This window comes from Vidua macroura, chromosome 5, assembly GCF_024509145.1.
Source record: "Vidua macroura isolate BioBank_ID:100142 chromosome 5, ASM2450914v1, whole genome shotgun sequence".
NCBI classification, from domain to species: domain Eukaryota; kingdom Metazoa; phylum Chordata; class Aves; order Passeriformes; family Viduidae; genus Vidua; species Vidua macroura.
This window is the reverse complement of record NC_071575.1, coordinates 69,182,113-69,209,108: the sequence shown is the minus strand read 5'-3', so window position 1 is coordinate 69,209,108 and position 26,996 is coordinate 69,182,113. Positions and strand designations below refer to the sequence as shown.

Below are 26,996 nucleotides of genomic sequence, written 5' to 3'. Positions count from 1 at the left end.
GGGACAGCGGGAAAACTTAATTTCCCCCTTAAAAAAAAAAAAAAAAAAAAAAAAAAAAAGTAGAAAGTTTTCAAAAATAAATTTTGAAAGGGTGTGTGGAGGGGGCATGAACAGAAGTTTGTTGCCGGGGGGTTCCCGCGGGGGCAGCGCGGGGGCGGCCGGAGCGCCCGGCCCGGTCCCCTCCTCAGGCTCCGCCTCCCCGGGCTCATGACACTGGAACCTCCTTAAGTTGCGTCTCGCCACAGCTGTCTGTAAGCACTGAGCCGGCTGGCGCCATCCTGCTCCTTTCAGAAAGAATGCCTTCCCTGTAAAAAAAAAAAAAAAAAAAAAAAAAAAGAGAAAGAAAGAGAAAAAAAAAAAAGAAAAAAAAAAAAAAGGAGAGAGAGGAGAAAAAAAAAGTAGGGAAAAAAATAGTGCGAGCGAGCACAATCTGATCTGATCAAGCACTTTCAGCTTCATCCCTCCTGGGTCACATACTGCTTCTCCACCAAGGTTTGTGCGGAATTTCTTGAGCAACTTGTCGCTTTTTAATTTTTCTTTTTCCTTCCTCTCCCCACCCTCCTTTTCTCCTCGCTCCTTCCTTTCACCCCCATTCTCTTCTTCCATCGCTTTACCCCCTCCCTCCCTTCTCTTTTCCCCCTGTTCCCCCCTTTCTCGGTTGCATAATAATTAATGAGCAAAGTGACTCTGGGCTGCTCAGCAGCGAATGGCACAAGTTCTCACCGGCTTAAGCCACTGGAGCTTCTCAGGTGCAAATGGAACAAATAAAAAAATAAACAAACAACCGCGACGACCTAAAAAAAAAAAAAAAAAAAAAAAAAAGCGCCAAAAAAAAAAAACCCAAACCCAAGGAAAAGTAAGAGCTGGGGCGGCAGGAGCGCGGTGGGAGCTGCTGGGCTCCGCTCTGAGCCGGGAGGAGAGAGCGAAAGAGAAAGAGGCGCTGGAGAGGTGGGTCCAGGGCAGAGCAGGCGCTTCCCAGGGATGGCTGCCGAGGGATGGGATGGGTTTGCTCCTGCCTAAAAAGTCAGGTGCTAAAGTTCAGAACTTCTCAAGTACGTTTCTCTCCCTGCCTCTCTCTCTCTCTCTCTCTCTCTCTCTCTGCTCCTTCCCTTTCCTCTTTCTCGTTACAGGTGATCAAAGAAGAGAAACATCTGCAACAGAGCGGAAGAAACGAGGGGATCTCGCTTCGTAGAGAAATTTTTTCCCCCGAGATTTTTTTGTTTTCCCTTTTTTCCTCCCTTTTTATTTCATTATTTCCCCTTTTTTTTTTTTTTTTTTTTTTTTTTGGAATCGATCGTTTATCACCATACCCCCAACTCCCTCCACTTTAAACCAAACCTAACCTGAAACATCCCCAAACTCGCCGAGCACTTTTCCCCGCCCTGCATAACTCCGGCAGCGTCTCCCGCTCCGATCTCAAGCCCTCCGCGCCTTGCTGAGGAGGAGGAGGAGGAGGAAGAGCAGCGGCGGAGCAGCGAGCGCGGAAGATGGAGGTCTCCACGGACCAGCCGCGGTTGGGTGAGCCACCACCACCCGGCCGTGCTCAATGGGCAGCACCCGGACTCGCATCACCCCTCGCTTGGCCATACCTACATGGACCCCACGCAGTATCCTCTCGCCGAGGAAGTGGATGTACTTTTTAATATCGACGGACAAGGCAACCCCGTCCCGCGTATTACGGCAACTCCGTGAGAGCCACGGTGCAGAGATACCCCACGGCCCACCACGGGTGAGTGCCCCCGCCGAGCCCCGGCTCCCGCGGGCCGGCTCCCGGTCCCTGCCCCGGTGCCGGTGGCTCCGCGCTGCCCCGAGCCCCCGCTGCCGTCGGGCAGACCCTCTCCTGCCGGCGGGGAAGCTACGTCACGGGTGGATTTTGGGTTTGGCTTATTGGAAATAAATAAAAATTCGGGCTTCCTTCCTTCCTTTCTTTTTTCTTTCACTTTCTTTCTTTTTTTTTTTTTTTTATTTATTTTTCTCCTTTCTTTCTTTCTTTCTTTCTTTCTTTCTTTCTTTCTTTCTTTCTTTCTTCTTTCTTTCTTTCTTTCTTTCTCTCTTTCTCTCTTTCTCTCTTTCTCTCTTCTCTCTTTCTCTCTTTCTCTCTTTCTCTCTTTCTCTCGTTTCTCTCTTTCTCTCTTCTCTCTTTCTCTCTTTCTCTCTTTCTCTCTTTCTCTCTTTCTCTCTCTCTTTCATCCTCTCTTTTTATCTCACATCCCTCTTCCCTCTCTCTCTTCTTTCCCTCTTGCTCGCCTTCCTTCTGTTTCTTTCTTTTTCATCTTGCTCTTGATTTCTTCCTCTTTGCCCCCTTCTCTTTCGCTCTGGTTTCTCCCCCCTCTCTTTAATTTGGTTAACAGTTAGTGTTTTCATACTGTGTTTAGTTTTGCACGATTAAGCTGCTCTGGGGAAGCAAAGCAAGCTGGAGAGCAGGGGTGTGAAAATGACCCTGCTGTCCTCACGCTTGGGCTATTTAATTCACACTTGGTGAGCTTGTTAGGCTTGCTACAAAAGTTTTGCACACATACCCAGGACAGCACCATGGCGTGGGTTTAAAATAAGAAAGAAACTAAAAAAAATATAGCCCGTGTGGTAATTAGGTATCAGACCTGGTGTGTTGTCCTGAGGGTCCTGCAGGAAGGTAGTGATCCACAGTGTGAATCTTGTTCCTGGGTCACAGCTCTTAGAAAGGAGGTGAAATACCTGGGGCCGATGGGGCCCAGGTCTGAGGAGGGATGTGTTGAGTACTTTGGTGCCATCTTTTATGAAGAAGTGGAGAGATTCAGTATTTATAGCTGGAGTTTACCTGGATGGCTTAGAAAATAAGGAAAAAAATACCAAAAAAAAAAAAAAAAAAAAAAAAAAAAAAGAAAAAAAAAAGAAAAAAAAAAGGAGGGAAAAGAACAGAGGGTGGTTTGTGAAGCCGGACAGTGATCTCTGTCTTGGCAAAACCTAAATCCCCGAGGTTTGCAGTGGAAATAACCCCAAAATCATGGAGAAAAATGGGTTGAGCAGAGTGGAGATGGAGCCGAGCGGGTTCAGGAGGCTGCTCCCAGCCCTCAGCAACTTGTTGAGTGTGAGCCTGCATTAGGCTCCGCTCAGTAACTGCATTGTTCTGCTATTAGTCCCTTTAAACAATTATTTTTAAGGATCAGCAGTCTTTGTCCTTTCTTTCTTTTCTTCCCTTTTAATTTCTTTTTTTCCCCCAATATATCAGCAGAAAGTGGAAATGTGGTCTCTCTGATCTAGCCTGAATATTATTTACTATGCTACTTCCCTGGAGAAGATAATGAATCTTGACCCTTTCTATTCGTATAACCCACCTTCTCTCCTTTCGAGCAGCGACTTTCAGTATTGTTCACGAGTGCCTGGTATGGTGAAAACCAGTTTGGAGCTTTTCTAGACACCTAGAAGCTCCCCATGCAAACATATGTGTCCACCCTATAACTATCTGTGGCTCTATACATCCGTGTTTGCATCTCTCCTTCTGCACATTTAGCAATCTCTATGCACATATCACAGTGCCTACAGAGGTTAAAGATCTCTAGGTGTCAGAGACTTTCCAGGCATTTATTATCAGACACAAACTTGCTTCCTTCCAATTGAATAATTGTGTTTTCCATCTTACAGCCATTCGCTCAAGTTGCTGTGGATTTGGATAGATTTAATTCTTAGGACGTATTTTTTTTTTTATTTGTTTAGCAAGGGCCAAAAATAATTAAAAATACTAGGTGCAATACCTTAGGAACATTTATAACTAAAGGGAAAAAGATTTGGCTGCAGAAATCTAGTGGATTTTTTTCCCCACAAAGTTCAGGTCTGTATTTTAGTAGACAAGTGAAGTGTCCCTTGTCACAAAAAAGGGTATGGGAGCATTTCTTTTGAGGCAGTTGGTACCCTCTGCGTGTGCCATATCATCGTGAAAAAGACCTCTAACATTTTTGTACAGTCTCATGGAGGAAGGAAAGACAAATTAAGTGGTTTGCAAAGTTTATCAGCCCTGTTGCAAAGGTTATTAATCATATCTGTGGACATTTTCTGGTCTTCTTCGTTTGACCAGAGAATTCCCAGGTTTATAGCTCACGGCTCTGTTTGGGAAATCATTTTCTCGCTAAGAGAAAAAAATATTTCTGCAGTCGGGACTTGGCAATTTCACGCAGAATCTTTCCTTCAAAGTCTTCGTGGGATTGCCTGGAAAACGGATGAGAGTGAAGCAGAGCTCGCCAAATCCCGTGTCACAGGGCTGGCACCCCTGCTTGGAGGGTCTCGACCCCAAAACACGTTCCTCAACAGGACCGGAGCTGCCACCCCGTGCTCTTGTAGCTTTTTAAAATTTAATTTTTTATGAAGAGTAGTACGGTGTTTTCTCATCAGATGTAATTTTCCTTGCTCCCCCCGGGCATGCTGAGCGCTTTGGGAAGGATGAGGGGGTTGGTGGTGGGGGGATGCATGTCCCGGGACCCCCACGGGGGACTTTGTCAGGGTGGCAGAGGGATGTGACCGACGTGTCTCCGTGTTTTCTCCGAGCAGGGAGCCAGGTGTGCCGCCCCCCGCTGCTGCACGGCTCGCTGCCCTGGCTGGACGGGAGCAAGGCGCTGAGCAGCCATCACAGCGCTTCCCCCTGGAACCTCAGCCCCTTCTCCAAGGACCTCCATCCATCACAGCTCACCGGGACCCCTTTCCGTCTACCCACCCGCCTCCTCTTCCACTTTATCCGCCGGCCACTCCAGCCCGCACCTTTTCACCTTCCCGCCGACCCCTCCTAAAGATGTGTCCCCGGATCCGTCCATCTCCACCCCTGGCTCCACCGGCTCCACCCGGCAGGACGAGAAGGAATGCATCAAATACCAGGTGTCCCTGGCCGATACCATGAAGCTGGAGTCCTCTCACTCTCGGAGCAGCATGGCCTCTTTAGGAGGAGCCACCTCCTCCGCTCATCATCCCATCACTACCTACCCACCGTATGTCCCAGAATATGGCTCTGGACTTTTTCCCCCCAGTAGCCTCTTAGGAGGATCGCCAACCGGGTTTGGGTGTAAATCGCGACCAAAAGCACGGTCAAGCACAGGTAGGGCTTTTGGCTTCTTCATTCCCGCTGCTCGGGAGAGGAAGCTGTTGGGGGGGAAAAGTGGGGGGCAAAGGGATAGGGCTGACCCCTCGCTCCCCCCCGCACGCAGGGACATGTGCTCAAGCATCCGTGTGATGAGCAGCAGGGGCTGAAGCCCTCGTGGGGGACGCACACGACACTTCACCTTCCCCACAGGTTGCTCTGCTAGGTTTATAACCAAATTCCCCCTTGTCCAGCCCTGGCTGGGGGTAGAAACAGGCCCCAGGAACTCAAACCACCCACCCGGTGCCGCGGGGCTCCAGTCCCGGGGGCGATCCGGCCCCTCCGGTGCCCACGGTGCGCTCAGCTGCGGAGCCCGGGGAGGAAGCGAAACCGAGGGAACCGCAGCATTAGTGATCTCTCCTGTATTTTAATAATGGTGCTAAATCCCGGCCAACTTCCCCCGCCCGCCCTCCGCCTCGCTCTTCCCAGGGCCTCTTCCCATGCGGCGCCCGGGGATGCGAGGAGGGTTTTCCCCGGGGCGCTGCGGAGAGTTCGCCCACGCAGCCCCCAGCCCCAGCCAGCTCCGTGCCAGGGGGCTTGGATCACCCCTCAGGAGAGTCCCTAAAAGTGTCCCCCTGGCCGCCTTTCCCGGCGGGAGCTGGAGGGCCCCCAGCTCTGTGCGCACCCCGCGGAATGGGGTGCGAGGGGCTGCGCGGCTCCGGCTCCCGACGCCTGAACAACACCGGGCTTGGACGTTTGTGTGCACGAGAGGGGTGGGAGTGAGCCGAGGGGAGTGTGTTTGTGTGCAGAGGGAAAGGGCGATTAGTCAAAACTCTTTTTCCCCCTTTTATTTTTTTTTTTTTTTCTCTCTCTATTTTGTTTTTCCGAGGAGGCTGCTGCGGGGTTGCCTGGCATGAATGAGATCAGTTTTCAAGGGTTTTTCCAGGGTGACATTTACTCTGTCTGTCTGAGCAGGGGACTGTCTCTATTTAGCTGATATGTTTGAGCTAATCCAATTATTTTCAGACTGCTGCACGCGACAGTTGCATTGTTTATCCAGCGCCAGGAACTTTAATAGAGTCCGGATGCGGTTAGAGTGACAAAAAAACCCAGACCTGTATGTTTTGTACATGAAAGCAGGAGAGAGAGAGAGATGGGGTGAAACAAAAGAGAGGGACAGAGACTCAAACAGCCCGGGAGCGGCTTTGCCCGTTTAACCGGAGGGGAACAAAACGACTGGGTATTAACGGGACGGGCTCCCCGTCTGGCCCCAGTACGGACCGGGTGCTGTGTCCGGCGTAGGGACCGGTTTATTGTCGCCCAGGGCGGTGCTGAGCATCCCCCGGCCGCTTCGGCGCCCGCCGAGCCGCAGCTCCCGCCGGGGCACCCACCGGCTGCGCGGTATTTTCAAACCGTCTCGCCCCCCCCTCCGCCCTCCCCTCTTGTTTTCCTTTTGCCACTTTCTGTTGCTTTACCTTCTAGAAAGACATTGCGGTTCGTGATAAACCAACACCAGCAGCAACACCTATTTTTTTTTTTTTTTTCTTTCTCTCTCTTTCATTTTCCCCTTCAGAAGTTGATCTTAGCAAGCTAGGACCTCTCAGACAAAGAGGGTTAGAGCTGGAGAAAAAGGAGGAAGGAGGCGATTTTGCAGGATAAAAGAGGGAGAGACGGCTGCAAATGTTTTGGTTTTTTTTTTTTTTTTTGTTTGTTTTTTTTTTGTTGTTGTAGTTGTTGGGGAGGTGTGAGAGAAGAGGGGTTCAGTGCGAAGGCTCTGGAAAAACGGTTGCCGTTTGTGGTTAGGGCACGGATGCCTCTTGCTCGAAGGCAGCACGGGCTGGGGCAGCGGGGAGCCGGCTCTGTGCTGAGCTGGCTCTGCTCTGCTCTGCCCGGCTGAGGTCTGCCACTGCTCTCAGGTGGGCCATGACTGACGTTAGGTACAAAAAACTTCCCCCACTAAACCAAAGAGGCAACAAAAACCCCCCTCAAACACTCTCAAAGTAGTTGGGAGGCAGGGTCTGCACACTCCCAGTTCCCTCCTCCAAGCTGGGAACTGGTGGGCTGGGGGAGATCTCCCACTGCAATAGCCAGGGAGAGGATAAAGAGGTGCCCAAAAAGAAGGAGAAGAAGGAGGGAAAGAACTTATGAGGTAGGCTTGGGGCTGTTTGCTATCCCATATAGCCAGGATGGACCACCAGGCTGCAGATGTGGGGAAACCAGGGGGGGTTCTGAAAGTTTTGGGTGGTGGAAGCTTAATTTCAAATTAATCAGTAGCAGATATTGTCGGAGTTGTTATGTATTGGCTGGAGCTGGGGAGATGTTTTGTGATTATTTTGGGGGTCCTTGATGTGGTTTGACCTGAGACCAGAGGAAGAGCCCTCCAGGCTCATGAATGCCCCTGGGAGCTGGAAGAGTGCTCAAGGAGTGACACTGGGGTCCTCATACACATCAGAAAGGGGGTCATGGACTTAAACTCTGTATCCATTATTTTGGGTGTAGAGGGTTGGAGGTTTCTTGCAAGGCCTGCCAGGGTTTTTCTGGTGCCCACGGGAACATGGGGTCTCCAGAGTTGTAGAAGCCCTTAATCCAAGGGTGAGGGGAAATTGTCAGCTCCCCCTACTCCTCCAAAAAGACTCGTGGGAGGAGTGAGAGCTTCTTTGGGGAGTCCATTGAGCCACCATGGCATTTGGGTTGTCATTGTCACCATCCCTCTTTCCTGCTGCTGGGACACAGGCCTGATGCTGCCTGGAGCGGCGCTGGGGAGGGGAACAGGACCAGAGCCCACCAGACTGTGCCAGGGACATCGTCCACTCATGGCTTTGGACCCTTGCTTGGAAATCCTGAGCTTGGGGGGGCCTGACAGGGTCTGGCATGGCTGGGTCTCTTGGGAGGTTGTGGGTTTTGTTTTGGGGAGGGGGGCTTTCCTCAGCCTCTTTTATCTCTGCTTTCCCTAAGTGAACCATGTGCTCTCTTGTTTCCAGAAGGCAGGGAGTGTGTAAATTGTGGGGCTACCTCAACCCCTCTGTGGAGAAGAGACGGCACTGGGCACTATTTGTGTAACGCCTGTGGACTCTACCACAAAATGAACGGGCAGAACCGGCCCCTGATCAAACCCAAGAGAAGACTGGTGAGTCTCCATCTGTTTTATTTTTTCTTCTTCTTCTTCTGCAACTTCTGCTTCCTATCTGCCGCTCAGGATGGACAGGGAACCCCAGCCAGCTCCCACTGGTCCCACTGTGTCAGAGGGCTGGGAGGGAGGGATGCTTGGAGAGATGGGCCCAGCTGCTGTGGGCCTCAGTTGTCTGATCCTCTTGCAAACTGCAAAACAGGTTTAAAAATCAATATCCAGGGCTTCTTGCAAACCAGAATGGAGTTTTCAACTCCACACGGTGCTTCTGGATGGTGACCCGAGGATAGTGAGATGTTCCAGGGACTAAGGGCAGGATAATAATTTCCCAGTGTCCAAAGAGATTATCAGGAATACAGGGTTTCTCCCGGGCTCTCCAAACTTCTGCCCTCCTGTTCTTAATGTGTCTCTATCCCCCTTGGCTGGTGGTGTCATGGAGAAGGGACCCAAACTGGATCTGGAGCATCACTGGGGCATCAGACAGACCTTGGTCCTGCAAAAAGCTGGAACCACCAGGTTCTGGTGCCACTGGTACATGGTGTGGTCATTTATGTCTGTGCCATCTGGGTCTCAAAAGGTGTCACAAGGACATGAGGCAGAGAGGATGGTGAGTGTGCAAAGCCAAGTGTGTGCCCAGGCTACAGAAACTGGAGGAAGACAAAATGAGTGGGTAAATGTTTGAAATAATAGTTACAAGACTGGTGACTGCTCTGAGCACAGGCAATACGTTACAGCATCCCCAGCGATCTGTTCGTGCATTTCCCTGGAAGCCACAAAAAGGTCTGGAAGCTGTGGGCATGGCTTAATGTAAATGTGTTAAAGTGTATTTGGCAAATAATCAGGCAGACCACAAGGGGAAAAATATATCAAGCAGGGGAAAAATTATGGTCCCTGCTTGGGAAGTTATTGAATGTTTCGAATCGAGGCACATTTGGTTTTGTCAGGATTAAAGACGTGGAAGGGCTCCTGGGGGCTGCCTAAAATGTGGAGGAATCACCTCTCTGTGGAATTTCTGAGCTGATGGTTGGATCTGGCCAGTTTGGTGAGGCTTGTGCCCAGCATGGACAGACCCTGCAGGCAGGACAAGGCTGGTTCATTCGTGTTCCCCTTGAAGGTGCTCACAGCTCTTAGGTCAGGATCAGCTTCCTCACCTGCGAGACACCCATAAAATTGTATCAGCTTTGTTCCCTCTGGCTCTGGGAAGCATTTGCAGGGTACCTTCCCAGGAAGGGCTACGCTGTGAGGGGCATCAACAATAACTCTGTCTGGCCATGTGAGTTTTGGGGAAGATGTGGGTTTGCTTCTCTACCCTGCCAAACTTCCTGCGTGTGAAACCTCTCCGTGCCCTCCTATACAGGCTTTTCCCGTATAGGAAAATGTTTGTCTCTCTCATCTTTCATAGCCTTGTTAGAAAAGAGGAAAAGCTTTCTAGGGAGGGAAGTACAGACTGGAATTTTGATTTTTTTGGGCAGCTCTCTTGTTCTCTTCTCCTCCTCCCCCCGGCCCTTCTGTCTTAAACACACAGCCCTCGTTTTCTTTATTTTTTTTTTTTTTCCTCGTTCTCTCTCTATGTGTAAAGTTAACTTCCTAGGAAAAAGCTGCCGGATATCTGAGCCCTGGAGATAACTCCTAAACAACAGCTCCGTTTCCCCAGTCCAAACACACAGGAGCTTGAGCATATCCAAACAAGCGGAGGGGGAGGCAGAATAGGAAAGCGGCTGGAAAGAGGGGGAGAGCTTTCAAAAAGTGTCTGATGGAACCACGAAAGAATGTCCCGAGTCACCCTGAGCCCGGCACATGTAAAATGAACTATATAAATAAATACATAGTAAAAGGTCATTCTTGGGAAAAAAAAAAAAAAAAAAGAGGAAGAAAGAAAAGAAGTAAAGAGAGACCTTGTCTTGCATTATCGTTCCAATCTTTGGGCATTTTAGTTAAAGTTACAAAAAGTTCCCCTTCTTTAAATGCGGCCTTTGCTAAATGTGAAATTTGATTTTTCTACTTCCCCCACCCCACCAACTCCCCACCCCCAGCACTGCCTGGGAAAAGGAAAAAAAAAGAGAAACGTCCCTGATGCTGTTTGCACCTATATTAATTTCCCTTGCTAACCTCTGAAAAAAAAAAATAGTCAGAAGGCACCAGAGCTGGGCTTGCATTTGCATTTTCTGTGCCTGGATGTGGACGTGCATGTAGCTGTGGCTTGACTGGATCTCTCCTGCTGTGAAGGCAGGCGGGCTGGGCAAGGCTGTGGATGGAGGCTGAGGGTGGGGATCCAGCTCCTTCCCTCTGCCACAAGTTTGCTGCGTAACCTCGGGCTGGTTTCATAGGCTCTGATCACAGCTGCACTGAAACTAATGATAGGATTTGATGGGTGGGAGAGAGGAAGCAAAGAAATTCTTAGATGCTGAGAACCCAGCCCAAGCCTTGTTAAATTCAATGGGCGTCTTAGTGAGGGTGTCCTTTAGGTGACAGGGATGAAGTCTTGCTGGCTGAGGGGGCTCAGACAGCTCTGCTTCATCTCGAGAGGGAAGGTGGAAGACCTGGAGATGTTGGCAGAGGGATCAAGAACAGGCAGGTGATACCACACCATCACTGCCTGAAACGTCTTCAGCCCTCCTGGAGGCCATTCCTGTCCCTGTCATAGGCAGTGGCAGCCCCATTGCTGCTGAGATAGAAATCTTTAGTTTTTCTCCCATTCCCTGCCCATGCAGATGCAGAGCTCTCCGTTTCCATGTCTAGCCAAGCTGGTTTTGGAAGGATTATAGCCAATTTCTCAGCAGGCCCATGCACATGCAATCTTATTTTAGGAAAATGATGCTTGGAGCTTTGTGGGTAAATGCAGACACTGAAAATGTCCCTTAATTAAGCATCTTTATTAGTACTTGGTTACTCCAACCTCCTCAATTTCACCTTTTCATCACTTCTAGCACTTGTGAAGTTGTGCCTTTGCTCACCGGCAGCTGTGCCATGGGCTGTGGCCCTATAGATGATATGGGGCAGCTAATTAGTCATCCCATTACTGACATGGCCAGGCCCGAGTGGTTGATTAGCGTCAGTGGATGCCATTGCTGGGAGCTTTACAATAGCATTATTATTCATTGTTTCCTGCCCACTGCCTGTGTCCCCAGTAGAAGTTGGTACAGCATAGAAGGTGCAGCCTGAGACCAAAAGAGCTTAAAATACTCAGCTAATGATGCTGAATTTTTGCAAATGAAACACAATAGCTGGAAATAGTTTAAGAGAAGACAGTAGATGTTGTGATTTATTTGCTTATTTAATGTCAGAATGTGTTTGAAGGCAGCAAGGTGGTGACCAGGCGTGTCTTTTGAACGCGCTTGCTGTAAGAGAAATTACGGCAAGCGCTGTGTAGAAACCCCAGATATCTTCAAAGGAGATGTTTCCCCTGTGTGGGCTAAGCCAAATATCACTGGTTTTTAGAAATTTCCTTAGGCTTGATTTTTGGGTCTGATAAAGGCAAAGCTGCCACCAAGAGACTCAATCCAGCCTCGTGCCCCTCCAAGCCACCCGTGCCGAGTGTCTGGAATTTGGGGCCAGCGAGCTGCAGACTCTTCTCCAACTCTTTAGTGAGAACCTGGCTTTGCAAGCTGTTTTCTCCATGCTGCCTTTGGAACACATTTCGTTATCCTGGTGATTTTGAAGGGAGTCCAGTTTGGGTCCATGGCGTGATCAGGAGGTGTGCGTACATCAGTTCGGGGCTCTGCTCTTCATGGTGGGATGTTTCATCTTCTCTGCTGGTCCTGGGATTTCTTCAAGTCCCATGTGCTGTCCCCTGCTCCTGCTTGTCACCAGCACAGAGAAGTCAGCTAAAGGCCTCTGTGGGACTGGCTTGGTTCAGAGTGGTTTATGGTCAGGCAAAATGGAACTGTCCCACCGGGCAGCCTGAGAGAGCCACTCGCTGTCAGATCAGCCACTTTGTGATGCTTCCTAGTGCTCATGGGCATTGTCTTATTTATTTTTTAGACAGTCCTTTTTGTCTAATTAAAAGAAAAAAAAAAATCCTCCCCTATCTAAAGCAAAACCAACCCGTCCTCTCTCCACCTACGCCGCGTTCAATTATGATTAAAATTGCAACATGACCTAACAAGAGTTGGTATTAACGCTAAGGCTGTGCCAGTGTCCATGTTTGCATTTTGGGTTTGTTGTACGGTATCCAAAGATGCGGTATTTTCTTTTTCTTTTTTTTTTTTTTTTTTTTAACGTTGGATGTGCTACAGTGTGCGGCTGTGTGGGGTGAGGGGTAAATTTGAAACAGTAAGAGCACAAAAGAGAGCATTAAAGGCTCAGTTCTGCAAGGTGCCAAGCATTGCTATGATCTGGCAAATCGCTTAAGCACATGTTTTAACTTTAAGCACATGAGCAGTTCCATTGAAAGCAACGCATCGGGATGAAATCAGAGCTCTGGGACCATGTCATATTGATGAAGAATAGATAGGATGGGGATCTAAAGGTCTTTTTTTTTTTAGGAGCCGTAGGCATTCGCACACACGCAAACACACATACACACTCACACAGCAGTCTGAAAACTCCTGTTCCTCCTTCAGAGGCAGAAGGACAATTTGTTTGCTAAAGTTACAGTTTTTAAATGATAAGTAGGAATTTATGCATGTGAAAGAAGAGCAACTTTACTAAATTTGACTTTGCTAAGTCATTATCACAGCTAACAAAAAAAGCTTCTGTATACACTTTGCCACGTAGATTTTTTTCTTGTTCCTACCCCTTTATGAAACGGTAAATTCTTCTTTCAGGCTTGTTACCAATCCTTAAATAAACATGAATGTTTGGGCTGAGAAAAGGGTGTAATTAAAAAGTTGGGATTCTTGCTCTTTGCCACAGTGTTATTTCCGATCTGGAGCCTGTCTCCTTTGAAGCTGAGCTGAGCTTACGGGACCGGGCTGTGCTTGCGGTCGGGCCCGGCGAGCAGCTGCCCACCCGGCTCTCACCCGGCGCTCGCTGGAGCCGGAGTGACTCACGCCCTTGACTCCAGCAATTGTCAGTTCAGGCCCTGACTGCAGAATTAGACCCCTGGGGGGTCTGGGAGAATTAAGATGGAAAGACATGTTGGCATTTAAATAACATTTTCCCCTCTGGAATGGGCTGTGCCAGCGCTGCTAATTTTGATGAGTTCTATCAGAGGTTTAGCACTCACTTTTAGGATGCCCTTTGGCACCTGATTCAGTTCACATATAATTTGGGATTAAAGTACCTTGGGGATTTTTTTTCACAATTATTATTTGTTCTCACAAGTCAGTTTCTGGAGGCCTCTGCTGATGTGCGTCAGTCTTGCAGGGTTGATGTTTTCTTTCTCAGAAATTTTGCTGATTGCATTTTTTTTTTTTTTAACATGGGTGTTTTTCTCTTCCTCTCTTCTCTTTCCCTCCTTCCCACAGTCTGCAGCCAGGAGGGCGGGCACGTCCTGTGCAAACTGTCAGACCACCACTACCACCCTGTGGAGGAGAAATGCCAACGGCGATCCCGTCTGTAATGCCTGTGGGCTCTACTACAAGCTGCACAATGTAAGTGTGACTGTAATACTCAATAATGGGGCCTCAGCTTTGGTGCTCAATGATCCAAACTCTTTCTTAACTTGAGGATTTCCAGTCTCGGGTGGTGCTGAGACCTCTGTTATCCCTTTGGGGACCTTGGGGTTTGGAGCGATGAGTCGTCAGCCTTTCGAACGTAGCCTATCCAACTTGGGGAGGTATAAAACAAGGCTGTCCATGGGTAATGTTAGAGCTTTTCCTTGCCTGAGCCAAGAAAGGAGAGGTAGGTCAACACAGAGAGACATTACCTGCTGCTGATTGGGCTCAGAGAGTTGGAAAAGACGGCACACTGTCCTGCAAGCCGGTATCCCTCCAATGTGTAGCTTGGTTCCTCCAGCAAATACAAACTCTGGAAAAAAAGAAGTACGTGCCAGAAACTATTTAGATCATTCTTGGGTTTGTGGCTGCCTTTGCCCTGTCCCCAAAGATGATTTATTTAGGCCCTGTGTTTGTACTGGTTGATGCAAATGAGTCCCAAACCAAAAAAGGACTTGATTTAGTTAGTGGGTTGCAGAGTCTGCTTAACCTGTGATGTGAATTTCAAAGCATCTGTCATGGAAGGGAAGGAGAAATGAAATGAAATGAAATGGCTGGCAGATTTAATCTAATATCTCCATGCAAAGCCAGCTTGCAGGAACCAGGGATATGTGCCCCAGGGAAAGAGCTAAAGGGACCTGAAAAGTCTTCTACTGAATAATACTGCTAATAAAGGAGACTTAAGACTACTCCTGTTCCTCTCATTCCACATGTGGCATTAGAATAATTATTATGTCAAAAGAAGGAAAAGACTTGCAATTTCTCTGCTTTGATATATATTTTTTTTCCACTAGTGGTTGATTGCTTTGTGTTTGGTTTGGAAATCTGGGGTTTTGTTTTGCCCTTATGTCCACCCATGGAAACACATCAAAGATGTATCGGGTTTCATGGGGCATCCAAACCTTGTGGTATCTCAGTCCCTTCCATTTGTTATTTCAAACTGTTTGGTTTTTTAGGATGAGTAAACAAGTTTGGATTAAGTAGAAAAAAACCCCAACAAACAACCAGGCTAATTTTTCACCTGTTTCATGGGAGGCATCTCTCTTGGAAAAAAAGGAAAATGTGTTTACCTTTAAGGGGGCAGGTGTCTCAGCATGCTTTGAGTCTCATGTAGCAAGTAAAGCTTGTCATCAAACTCTCAGTGTGGTCATTGCAAACACACTGGGCTGGACCCAGAGTGAAAACTCAGAATATCACGAGAATATCATGAGAAAATATTCTGTTTGCTATTTCCTTGGCAAGAAGGGATCAAGGTCAGCCAGCTTCACTGAGCAGGGGATCTATGCTTATGCTCTGTTCCCATTTTGGCCTTGTAACCACCAGTGGTAGGGCTTAAATCATATAGCCTGGGAAACCTCTAAGGAGCTGCTCCTCCTGTAGCCAGCAAAGCCCTTTGAAGAAAATAGGCCTTTCTCAGTTGGTGCTGGTGGATGCCTGTGTTTCAATGGGGTGACTTCTACCCTTGAAGACAGCGTAGCTCCTCCCCATGCCTGCAAAAGATGGCAGGATGATGAGTTATGATGTGTCTACTTCCACTGTAGACATCTGACTGGAGAAATCTCCTCCTGAATTGTGTAGAGTGGTGTCTGAGTGCTGAGGTTCTCCAGAAATGTGCCTGCAAGGGCACATCCTTTTATTTTTTGCACTAACACTGCAAAACTAGTTGGCCTGAATTGACCCCTAGATCCAGTGTTTAGGGAAATGCCGATCCAGCTGTGAAATTTGTGACATGGGGCAGGCCTTGAGCACATTGGAACCATTTTCATATTCATTAAAAACACCAACAGCTGCTTAAAAGCTCAGCACAGCTACTTACCAAAGTCAAGTAGCATCTTGCCTTATGAGCAACGCCATTAATGGATCCTGCTTAAATGAAACCCCCAGAGGACTGAGCTCCTGTGTGCAGCAAAATAACCAGGCAATGATACTAAAATCCAGATATGAGTGGGTAGATACTTTTTTTTTTTTTAATTTTGTTAAAGTACTTACCAAAGTATTTAGTATTTAGTAAAGTATTTACTAAAGTATTTAGTTATGACTGTGGTGAGAAGTGTGATCTTGATCCCTGTGTGTATATTATCTCCTGATTTCCATCAGGAGAGGGGTCAGAAATAGAGAGGCTGATTGTAGCATGTCCCTCCCAAGCAGCTGTCAGCATGGATGTTGTGCCAGTGCCAGTGAAAGGTCTTTGGATGCTTGGAAGTTGACTTAACCCTGTTTCAGGCTAGGCTGTAGCAAATTCCTGCCTGCTGATTTATCCACCCCCCCTCGCCATTTTTTCTTTTCTTTGGGTTTAATGAAATTTTCTGGGACCTTAACATCATTAGGATATTTTAATGGATTGATCTGCGGTTGAAACTTACTCAGATTTTATGTCCACACCGGGAACGATTGCAGTGAAAAGGCTAATTTTTTTCCATGGTGTTAATTTTTTCATGGAGCTATATCAGTTTGTTTTACTGTTGATTCCCACAGCTTAAGCAAACCCATTTGTCAGTAGGATATAAGCAATAATCATAATAGTCTTGGGGTGCATTTAGTGAAGCTGTTGGCATTCCTCCCACTGACTTCAACAAGAGCTGGCTCCATTAACACCAGTATTAACAATGAGTAATATTTCACATTGATACGGTGCCTTTCATCCCAGAGGCATCCCAGAGTGCTCTCTAAGATACAGCCAGCCTGGAAGATTAACCCAACGTTGTAATGACTGTGTCTGAAGGATAAACCCACTTCAGTGACAGGACCTTATTGAGGTCAATGGCAAAATCCCATTGTCTTCAGTCAGAGCAAGATCAGACCTATAATAGTTAAGACTATCCCCTGGATTTGATCTGTTGAATATGAGGTTCTCATCCTTGTTATTTTAGTCCTTAGAAGTGGGATGAGCCTTCTCACACTTCAGGGATGGGTGGGGATATACCTTCCTGGAGGTGCACAGCAGGCTGGCCTGGGCCCGTAGAAGTGAGTGATTTGCCATTATTTTTGGTAAAATTAATCAGAAAAGGCCCCTTTCACAATACCCTAAAGCAGGCCTGTGTATCCCGAGAGCAGAGCAGTCAGTATTTTGCATATGATAAAACAAAGAGCATAATTCCTGCCCATAATTAATTGGCTCCATCCGAAATTAATGAATTTCATATACATGCGTTGGGCTGGTTTAATTTTAATTTTGCATATGTTTGTCATTTTTATCAGAATGAATTTTCACGGAGAAGGTCTTCCCTCCGGGTCTTTCATTTCTCTACTCCAGAAACAGAGATGGGTCCTTGGCTTTGATGTTTTGGGGTCCACTTTTACCCTGCTGTGACTGGTCTTTGAAGTCACTGGAAAAAATTTGCCGCTTTGATTGTGCTGGTTCCTGACATTTATCTGAGTCTTTATCTGTTTGGCTCTCGGGTTAGTTACCTGCTCGGAGTGTGAGACCATTTACACTGGGATGATGTGGCCAGCCAACAGCTTGGATGGCAGCTCTGACCCCAGCTGTGAGGCTGGCCATGGCTTTGTCATCATCCTGACACAGAGCTGGTCTTCCCATCCTTGAGTTTCACAACAAATCATGGCCTGGGCCATCCTGTTCTTAGACATTGAGTGAAACAGGAGAGATGTTGCTTTGGGGAAGTGTTCACTGTCCTGTGGGACATGACATCAAGCAAGGGTGCTTGTTCCAAGACCCAGAACAGCCCCAGTGCCAACCACCAGGCTTATGTCACTTTGCCATAACCAGCTCCCAAGCTTGAAACTTTGCTGCTTCAACTGGAAATTGGCTCTGGCTGCCCCTGAGCCTTTGTGTTGATCCTCATTTGAAGCTGGTGGGGCAGGGGCTGTGTGTGCCTCCCCAGATCTGAGCTGGATTTGTCAGGGATTGGCACTTCCTGGCCTCCTCTAATGTTGCTGCCTAGTGGGGCTCAGCTGGGACTTCTTCCTGGCTTTGAACCTGGTCAACACATCCCTGTTAAAAACTTAAAACAGGCCAGGCAAAGCTTTACAATCCCAGTCTGGAGCAAAGGGCCTTCCTTTTGTGGGCATCCTCATTCCCTCAGTGAGGACAGAAAGCCAGGGAAGCGAGTTATATTGTGTTTGGAACCCACGACACTTTAAATTTTGCTTGTTGTTGCCACAGGGCTGTTGGGCTGCTCATGGGCAGATTTTTCCTTCCTACCTTTAGCTGGTGGCAAGCACAGCTGCTCTCTCCAGCTCCCTTTATCCAGAGGCAGAGGAATCAGCCTTTTATTCACCTATTTTTAGGTGAGGTGAAGGCTCTTGTCACTGCTGGTAAAAAGAGCCTGGGCTCACAAATTCAGACTGGAATGACAAACCAGAGATGAGCCTGGTCCTTCCTCTCCCCATAATTCCATCTTTGCATGTAGCAGGGAGCTATTTTGTCCCAGACTCCCTGGGGAGAGAAATCCAAGAATGATTCTCATGCTGTGAAAAGGGACCAGAAAGGGGCTGAGGAGCAACTAGTGAAACTTTGCTATGATCTGGAAGAAGGGAATGCTTTGTTCCTTGTGCTGATTTAAGGTCTTATGGACAAAGAGTTGCTCAGGACCTTTGCAGGAACATCTTTTCATTGTCCTTCACAGCAGATCCTGGTGGACAGTGGATCAATTTTTTCTAACTTTTGTAGAATCAGCATCCATCAGCACCATCATGTGCTCACATTTATTATAAAAAATGGTTCTGCCTCAGGGTGATTTTGCTGCCTTCTGCTATAGGTGAAATCCTGCAGAGGAGCCAGAGCAAGACCCATTTACATTCTCAAGCCCAGATTTTTAAGGTTGTTTAGGGACATTGGAGGCATAAATCCCTTCCCAAGTGTGGTTTGTGGGAATTTCATGTCACTTGTGCTAGTGCATGTTGTGATGCTGGCTCTCTATGCAGTATAGAATTGTAAAATCATGGAATATTTTGAATTGGAAGAGACACACTGGAATCATCAAAGTCCAACCCCTGGCCCTGCACAGGACAGCCTCAAGTAATAAGAATAATAAGAATTTCTTACAGCGCGTCCAACAGATCATTTGCTACCATTTCCTAACCCTGATGGATGCATGGATGAACATTTCTGCTGTGTAGTTTCAGGAGGAGAATTTAATGTTTATTTTCCCCAGAGATACATTTGTATGCATGTAGAAAATGCTTTGCTGGTCAGCACAGATACCTGTTTCAGCCTCCCTAAAAAAAACCTGGAAGCATTTAGAAATAAAATCAGATTAGCTAAAGAAAACCAGAAAGGATGATCAGAGCAAAATCTTTGGAAAGAAGAAAAATAAGACAAAAACCTGTCCCTTTTGTGAAGAGCTGCCCAGCTTCCTAATGGAGCTGTGAAAGCCTGAGACCCCTCACAGCACTGAAATGCCAGCAGTTCTTGCTGCTAATGGTTTTAGATCAGACAGGAAGCCTCAGGGTGAGACAGTGTCTGTGGGGAATATTTCCAGGAGGTAATGATTGGTTTCATACCTAAACACAATGCAATTACCTAATGTGCAGATAGTTGAAATTTTTCAGCTGCTGTGAATTATTCGCATATGTTTTGCTCCTGTGTGGCTCTGCCAGCAATTTTCTGTTGTCTTGTCTTCAGAAATTTCAACTGAGCTTGGGATTTCCTGGAGGGATCTGAATTTTGGGATGGAAATGGAGAGGTTGGGTAGCACATGGTGTGTACAGGGGAGGAGTGGGGCTGTGACCAGCTGGTCCTGCTGGGCTGGGGCATGGGGTACATGGATCCCATGGTGATTTGGGGAGAAGGGATGGAAGCACAAAAAAATAATTGATTTTTGTTTAGATTAACAGACCCCTGACTATGAAGAAAGAAGGAATTCAGACCAGAAACCGAAAGATGTCTAGCAAATCCAAAAAGTGCAAAAAGGTCCATGACAACCTTGAAGACTTTCCCAAGAGCAGCTCCTTTAACCCCGCCGCCCTCTCCAGACACATGTCCTCCATCAGCCACATTTCACCTTTCAGTCACTCCAGCCACATGCTGACCACACCGACACCGATGCATCCTCCATCCAGCCTCTCCTTCGGACCTCACCACCCCTCCAGTATGGTCACTGCCATGGGTTAGCAAGAGACTCCCCTGCTGAATGCTTACGGTCTCAAAATGAGATTTACTTTATATACTACTTGCATTTTTGCAGGCGTGTGGTTATGGGTCTGACGTCCCGAATCAAATGGGAGAGGGGAAAAAAAAAGAATTAAAAAAAATTAAAAAAAAAAAAAAAAGTTATTTGAAGGCGTAAGAGAGAGAGAAAAAAAATTTAAAAATGCAGAAAAAAACTACAAAAAGCACAAAAAAAGGAAAAAAAAAGAAAAAAAAGAGAAAAAAGTAAAAAAAAAGTTTTAAAAAAGTGATGTTTGCCACTTTTTAAAGGAACTCACTATGGCGTCTATGTATTCTTACCCACTGAATCTGGATACCATTTGTGAATAAGCCATTCAGAACTTGCATTCCCTATTGGACAGGATCTCTAGTGCTGTGAAAAAATAAAATAAAATAAAATAAAAAACGCTGAACATTGCATATAACTTATATTGTAAGAAATACTGTACATTTGAGGAAGACTTTATTGCATCTGAGGAGCTGTAAAGAAAAAGGCATGAAGGACTCCGAGAGAATTTTTTTTAAAGGAAAAGAAAAAAAAAAAGAAGATGGGAGGACAATTTAAAAACCAGAAAAACAAACAATGCAGACCAAGAGGAAACGCGGTCTTATGAACAAATGGACCAACTGCCAGTCATGTCTTCTCCTTTTATTTTTTATTTTATTTTATTTTTTTTTTTTGTTAGTTTTTATTTTGGTTTCTTTTTTTTTTTTTTTCGTTTCCGGGGAGGGGGAGGGGGCTGGCTAGAACGGTTTTGATGATGCATTAACTAACTGACTAACTAAATAACTAAATAAATAAAACCTGTAGGGAGATCATTCATTTTGGGCCACGGGCCTTTTACGTAGGAGGTACCAATGGTGTCAGGCAATCAGTGTTAACATGCGGACATTGCCAACAAGGGGGTTTCAGATAGCCATTCTCCAGGTCTATACGCATTGTGAACAAGTTCCTGTAATTGTTGTTTGTATGTATAATTCAACGCACCAAAATAAGAAAGATGTAGATTTATTTCATCCTATTATACAGACTGAATGGTTGTACAAATTTATTTACTGCTAGTGATAAGACCTGCTTTTTTTTTTTTTTTGTTTTGTTTTGTTCTGTTTTCATATTTTTTCCTCTTTTTTTTTTTTTTTGGAGAATAAACTAGATTAAATTCTGTTGACTTAACAGTGTTTTGTGCTTGGGGGTGGGAAAAGGAATATTTTTCTTTCTTTATTAATTTTTCTTAGCGTTTGTTTGGATGGTATTTATTACATAGTTACCACGGGTACGGGAATGTCTGTCTCTGCGCTCATGCTGACAGCCAAAGCAATGTTTGCAGTGGCTTGATAAAAAAAAAAGATAAATCACAGAACAAAGGAAAAAAAACACCCTCAAAAATAAATGGACTGCATGTTAGTGTAACCCCACTGTCCGGTGTGTGCTCCCTGTCCCTTGAATTGCAGCCCAGCCACTGCCCCTGCGTGATTTCGGGCTCCCAGGTGGGATGGGTCCCTTTGGGTCTTAGGCAACCACGACCAAACTGGTGTTGAGGACAATTTGGGGCTGGGATAAGTGCAAAGGTACAGCAGGGTGCTTATGATCCCAGCTGCTTTTGAAAAAAAGCAAAGGTTTTGGACAGGAGCTGGAAAAGCACATTCTGCTCTGTCTCATTGGGTACTCAGTGACAGATCAAATAAGCAACAGTTGAGATCTTGATGTGAAATCAGGATGGACCAGGTCTGTCCCTCTCTTGGAGGAATAGGCAGGATTCATTATGAAAGGCTGGATTTGATGAGAGAAGAAAATTCAGAAAAATTCAAAGGCCATTAGCCAGTCTCATCCTGCAAGAACTCTCTTTGAAACAGTACAATTGTAATGAATATTACTATTGGTAACAGCAGAGTTTGGCTCTTATTGTTTCATTTCTGGTCATTTAAACCTTAGGAATCCATCCTTCTTTTAGTTTTCAGAGTTTACTCATCCAGCTTCTTTATACTATCATAAGGGTTGAGAATTCACCTTCCAAATGAAGGGTTAAACTTCTTATCAAACCACTCCATTTGCTGGAGATTTAAGCGCAGTGTGATAAGACAGAGGTTACCAAGGCTGTGAGAAAATGCTTGAAAAATCCCAAACAAAAATACAACCCCCAAATGTAGAAAACCTCAACAGAACGTGACCTGCAAATTATTTTTATATTTTTAATGCAGAGTGAAATATTTCACCCAGAAATATGTGCACTCCTGCCTTTCAATGCCAGGTGGATGGAAAAATATCATCATATCTGTCACAGCTGTTTGAACCCACTTTCTCTTGGGTGATCTCTGGAGGGAGGGGTAACAGTGGCATGGTCTAATCTGCTGCTGCAGGATGGTTCACATGTGCGAGGGTGTTGCATGTAAGGAATAAAACACTTCAAAACTTCCAGGATGATTATACAGAGGTCAGATAGTTGGTGATTTGGGAATGGGGGAGGAGGGGCGGAGGGTTGACCTTTATTTGGGCTCTTTCTCTCCTGTTTCAAAGTGAACCTGGTTAAAGTACGTCTACCGTAAAGGAGGATTTGGCAGATGGAAGCAGAACAGGCAGTAATCATTTTGTAATGTTGTATATTCTTTCCTTTCTTCTCTGTTGACACAAATGTGTAAAAAAAAAAAATCAGAACAAATGGTACACATTTAAAATCTTATGTTAATCACCTTTCTGCTTTCTCAATGAATATTTTCAGCATAAAGACTAAATGTTGAAATAAAACAGAATGAAGAATTACTGAGATGCAAATGGAGATCTTGTTGGCTCCTAATTAATCATCTGTGAACTATAAAGCTATTTTCAATTAGCCTGACAAATCAAAGGAAATAATCATCTTTGCTGATATTAAGCTTGAGAGATTATTATTTTTTAATTCGCAATGCTACAACCTTTCCCTCCTTTTGCTCATCAACAGATTGCAGTTGGACTGAAATATTGATTCCAGGATCTCAGTAATGGCAAAAATTAGAGGAGGATTTGCATGGCAGATTTTTGCAGTCGGCAATTATTTTGTTTTTTTTCCATTTTCTTTAGATGGAACTAGCTCCTGAGTTTCTCTCTCTAACCCTTTTTTCCTCAAAAGTTCTTGAAATACGTTCTTGCAGTTTCCTTCTGATGTTGTTTCACAGGTCTTAGGGGCATTGAGTGAAATGAAGCAGGATTGGGGCCAGCCCAGAGAATGAGCATCCTGTAAAGGACACAAATGGAGACACTCTGTCTGCATATACTCTAGGAAATATATACATTTTGTCTAGAGACTTCTTACATCAATTATCTTATATTTCAATGTCAAGAGGAGGATGAACAGAATCCCTAAGATCACATCCCCCCAACTACCACATAAGATGCTAAAGTAACATTAGTGTTCTATCAATTTCTCAATTAATTTTTATTTTTAAAAATTGTATTCTTTTTGAGCAAATTTTAATGTCTTGAAGGGTTTTGTTTGTGTGTTTGTGTTTATGCTTTATGTTTGCTTTGTTTTGTTTGCTTGGGTGGACTTTTATTCCTTCTTTTCTTCCCTTTGATGACTAAAATCTGGTTTACAGAACAGGCTGAGAGCTGTTGTTCTTGGGCAAACACCTTGTGAATGGCCACTCTGCCTTTCTTCATTTCTGAGATTGCAGGGAAGAGCTGATGATGGGCAGGTTGGAGCAGGAAAACCCTCTGAGTCATGGCTCCACTTTGGTAATCTATATTGTGCAGCAAACACCATGGAAGTCATTAGTGGGGTCAAATCTTGTGGTCTTTTTGCAGGCAAAATTCCTTTTGGGAATTTGAGTGAGTAATAGCTGCTGTGCTGCTGTGTCTGTTGCAGCTACATTTTACTCCAAGCAAAACTCCATTGAACTCAGTGGAAAGATTCCTAATGAGTAATGCAAGGAGACTTGAATCGAGACATCCTGTGTATTATTTTCAACTTTCTCACCTTGATTTACCCAGCCCACAGAAGAGGAGACTGAGGATAGGCCTCATAGCAATCTACAGCTTCCTCACCCAAAGGGGATGTGCAGTGACAGGAACTGATGTCTCCTCTCTGGTGACCAATGACACGACCTGAGGGCATGGCCTGAACCTGAGTCAGGGCAGGTTTAGGTTGGGTATTAGAAAAAGGTTCTTCACTCAGAGGGTGTTTGGGCACTGGAACAGCCTCCCTGGGGAAGTGGTCACAGCACCAACCGTGACAGAGTTCAAGGAGTGTTTGGACAATGCCCTCAAGGCACATGGTGTGACTCCTGGGGCTGTCCTGTGCAGGAGTTGGACTCAATGATTCTTGTGGGTCCCCTCCAACTCAGGACATTCTAAGATTCCAGGAGCTCAGTTAATATTTTAGCTCTACTGTTCCCATAGTGGTACACACAGTGCACACAGCTGTTGTGATATTGAAGGGATAGTTTTAAGATAACCAGCCTCGGTGCTTTGAGGTTGAAGAAAATAGAAATATTGCAATTAGCGCAATCTGCAAACTTTAAATTTTTATCCTGTGCTTTTGAATCACAGGTTGACTTAGATCTAGACCTGCATCTAGACCTGCATTAGGTTCAGATTAGCAATGTGGTTTTGAAGTGATTTCCTCCAAGGTGGTAGTTCCACCTTGGAGTGATGAGATTTTACCTTGGCTCATGAAGCATGGTTTCCTTGGACCTCCACCTACTACACTCATGGCAACTCAGTCCTCAGGGCCAGAATAAAACTAAGCTGAAGTTACCCCCAAAATATGGTCTTTGAGTCCTCAGCATAGGTTGTTTTCCCCTGCAGAATCACTTGTATTTCTAATGTCCACAGACTCATGGACCACAAATTCTCATTCTCCTATTTGGTCACTGAGACTCTTGATTCACTCAAGACTGGCTTTAATCTGGGGAAGAATCAGGGTGGGTGATGAAGGGACAAGAGGGAACCTGTTTTGTTTTTTGCAAAGCTTAGGAGGTATTAAACAAACCAAAAGAAGTTCTTATTGAAAAAACCCTGTAAATGAAGCCTTTAATTTAAGCCTGTTTACCCCTTCTATAGAGGTCCTATATGGCATTGGAAAACTCAACCCAGTCTCGTCACATGGAAACAGGTACTAAATGTGTGATCATCATTAAGACGCCAAATTTCACACCCTGAACTCTGCTTTTTGGGTGCAGAACTCTCAGTGGCATCTAAAGCCAGAGAGTCTCATGCCTGTGTTTATCCTTCAGAATATCAAATATAAAATTATTTAAAAATACAATGTTCATTTCTACCTGAACTGCAAATCCAGTGCTTAATTTCTTTCACTTCCTCCCATCCCTAAATCAGGGGAGAAGATATGTTATGAAGATAAATCCATCACTTGTGCAGTGTTTGGATGCAGATTGATGAGCACCATGGGAAACCCATCAGCTTTGACATGTCTGCAGGAAAGCAGGAGGGAGGAATAAGCAAAATACAGGTCCATGGCTTACGAAGGGCAATGTCCTCCCTGTGCCCTGAATGAGGTAAAGGAAAAAAAAAAAAACAGGTGTGACTGTCATATGTAGAAGGAACAATAGAGGAGGAGAGAGTGTGAATAATTCAGTCTGGTGTTTCCTAACATTTTGGTGGCTGATTTTTTAATCTTCACGCTGGGCTTTTTTTTTTTTTTTTTTTTTTTTAATGCAATTTTTGGTTGAATTCTTCTGTAGAAATGCACATGTACAGCTACATGTGGGAGCTTATGGGTGGTATGGACTCCCACCTTGTCACAAAGGAAATGGAATGTGTGTTGTGCCTGTGCATAGGTGTGTCTATACCCAGAGACTTGGAGGGCCCCTGTGTCACCTGGTTGTCTGTGCTGGCTCTGTGTGTGCCTGTGTGCATATCTAAGCAACAGCTCTACAGAAACCAAGGCACAACACAAATGTATAGCAAATTTATACCTGTTTCACACAATTCCCTGAGGCTATGCAGACTCCCGGGTGCATGTTGGATCACTCTATCGTAGAAGTATATTTCCCTTGTTATAAGTTTAAATTAAAGCTTTGACCTGAAGCTCAACTCATTTTTTTCTCTCAAGGTACAAAACACCTGGTTATTTAACCTGTCCTTTTACATTTCCACTCTGGGTTACTGTCGACTGCAGAAGCAATGAAATAATTAATGAAAACTTGTCCTCTGGGAAGACAAAAGTGACTGAAATGCTCAGGGAAATTTTCCTTGCAAAAATGCTGGTCTTCATGCTAACATGGATAATTAGTGAACCACCTGCATGCGTACTTAGACTTAGCCCATGACCATTTTAATTCCCAATTATTATTTCATTGTAATATTACAGTGCAACTGTTTATTTCACTCTGTGTTAGAATCATATTAACCTTCTTATGCTTCTTGAGTGGATAACTCTTTTTCTGCTAAATCACAAATCACCCAGTGCATAACTCAGGGTGGTCCCATGGCTGCAGGTAGCACTGCCGTCTGCAGACCTGCATTTCTTTGTTCCAAGTCAGAATACAATCCTTCAGCTCCAGTTCTGCTTTTAATTACACTCTTCCCTGATATTCACCAGTCATAGAGGAGCTTCTTCTCTCAGTTGCAACCATTGTGAAAAATTAAGAAGTCAGAAGAAATGGAGAAGTCACAGTACGGGCTGCTGTGAATGCAGGGGGTTGATGATGACTTGGTTTTAACACTGTTATGTTATGTTATGTTATGTTATGTTATGTTATGTTATGTTATGTTATGTTATGTTATGTTCCCCCACATACCAAGACTGCCCATGGCTAGGGAGGGCAGAGGATCCCTCTCTGCAAGAGGTGAAGTTGCCTGCCTTGCAAAACCTCAAGCCAGTTACAGAAGGTCATCCCACTTCTCCACGCATGCAGAAATGATGGCTGATGAATTTACTTCCTGCAGCGTAGCACTGGAGCAGATTTATAGATTCTGTGATAAATTTTAAACTATATTTAGGGACTCCGAGGAAACAGTAATGAATAGACACAGGTCCTGAACTGTTATTCTTGATTGCAGCTGCTTCATAATAGATTTTTTTTTAAAGTATCAGTATGGGACAGGAAGTGGAGGGGAATATAAAATTATGCTGAGCCCAGAGAAAGGAGGATCCTCAAGCAGGAATTGAACAAGACCCATGGGAAAGC

At 45.5% G+C, this 26,996-nt stretch overlaps 1 protein-coding gene and 1 long non-coding RNA gene across 2 annotated transcripts; one reads left to right on the top strand and one right to left on the bottom strand.

The window, feature by feature from the left end:
* The first annotated feature begins 396 nt into the window (after positions 1–396).
* Positions 397–21,347, top strand: GATA3 (GATA binding protein 3). The gene is given in 10 exon segments (XM_053978875.1): positions 397–492; positions 1,131–1,514; positions 1,516–1,669; positions 1,672–1,729; positions 2,683–2,685; positions 4,526–4,637; positions 4,639–5,059; positions 8,023–8,168; positions 13,577–13,702; positions 19,554–21,347. Coding segments are annotated over 9 exon segments (1,332 nt in total). The 5' UTR covers positions 397–492; positions 1,131–1,487; the 3' UTR covers positions 19,839–21,347.
* Positions 21,348–23,260: 1,913 nt separating this feature from the next.
* On the bottom strand, positions 23,261–24,041 carry LOC128807970 (uncharacterized). Its single transcript, XR_008437335.1, has 2 exons — positions 23,825–24,041; positions 23,261–23,588 (listed from the first exon to the last, which is right to left on the bottom strand). It is a non-coding gene; the product is annotated as an uncharacterized LOC128807970 (long non-coding RNA).
* Positions 24,042–26,996: the final 2,955 nt, after the last annotated feature.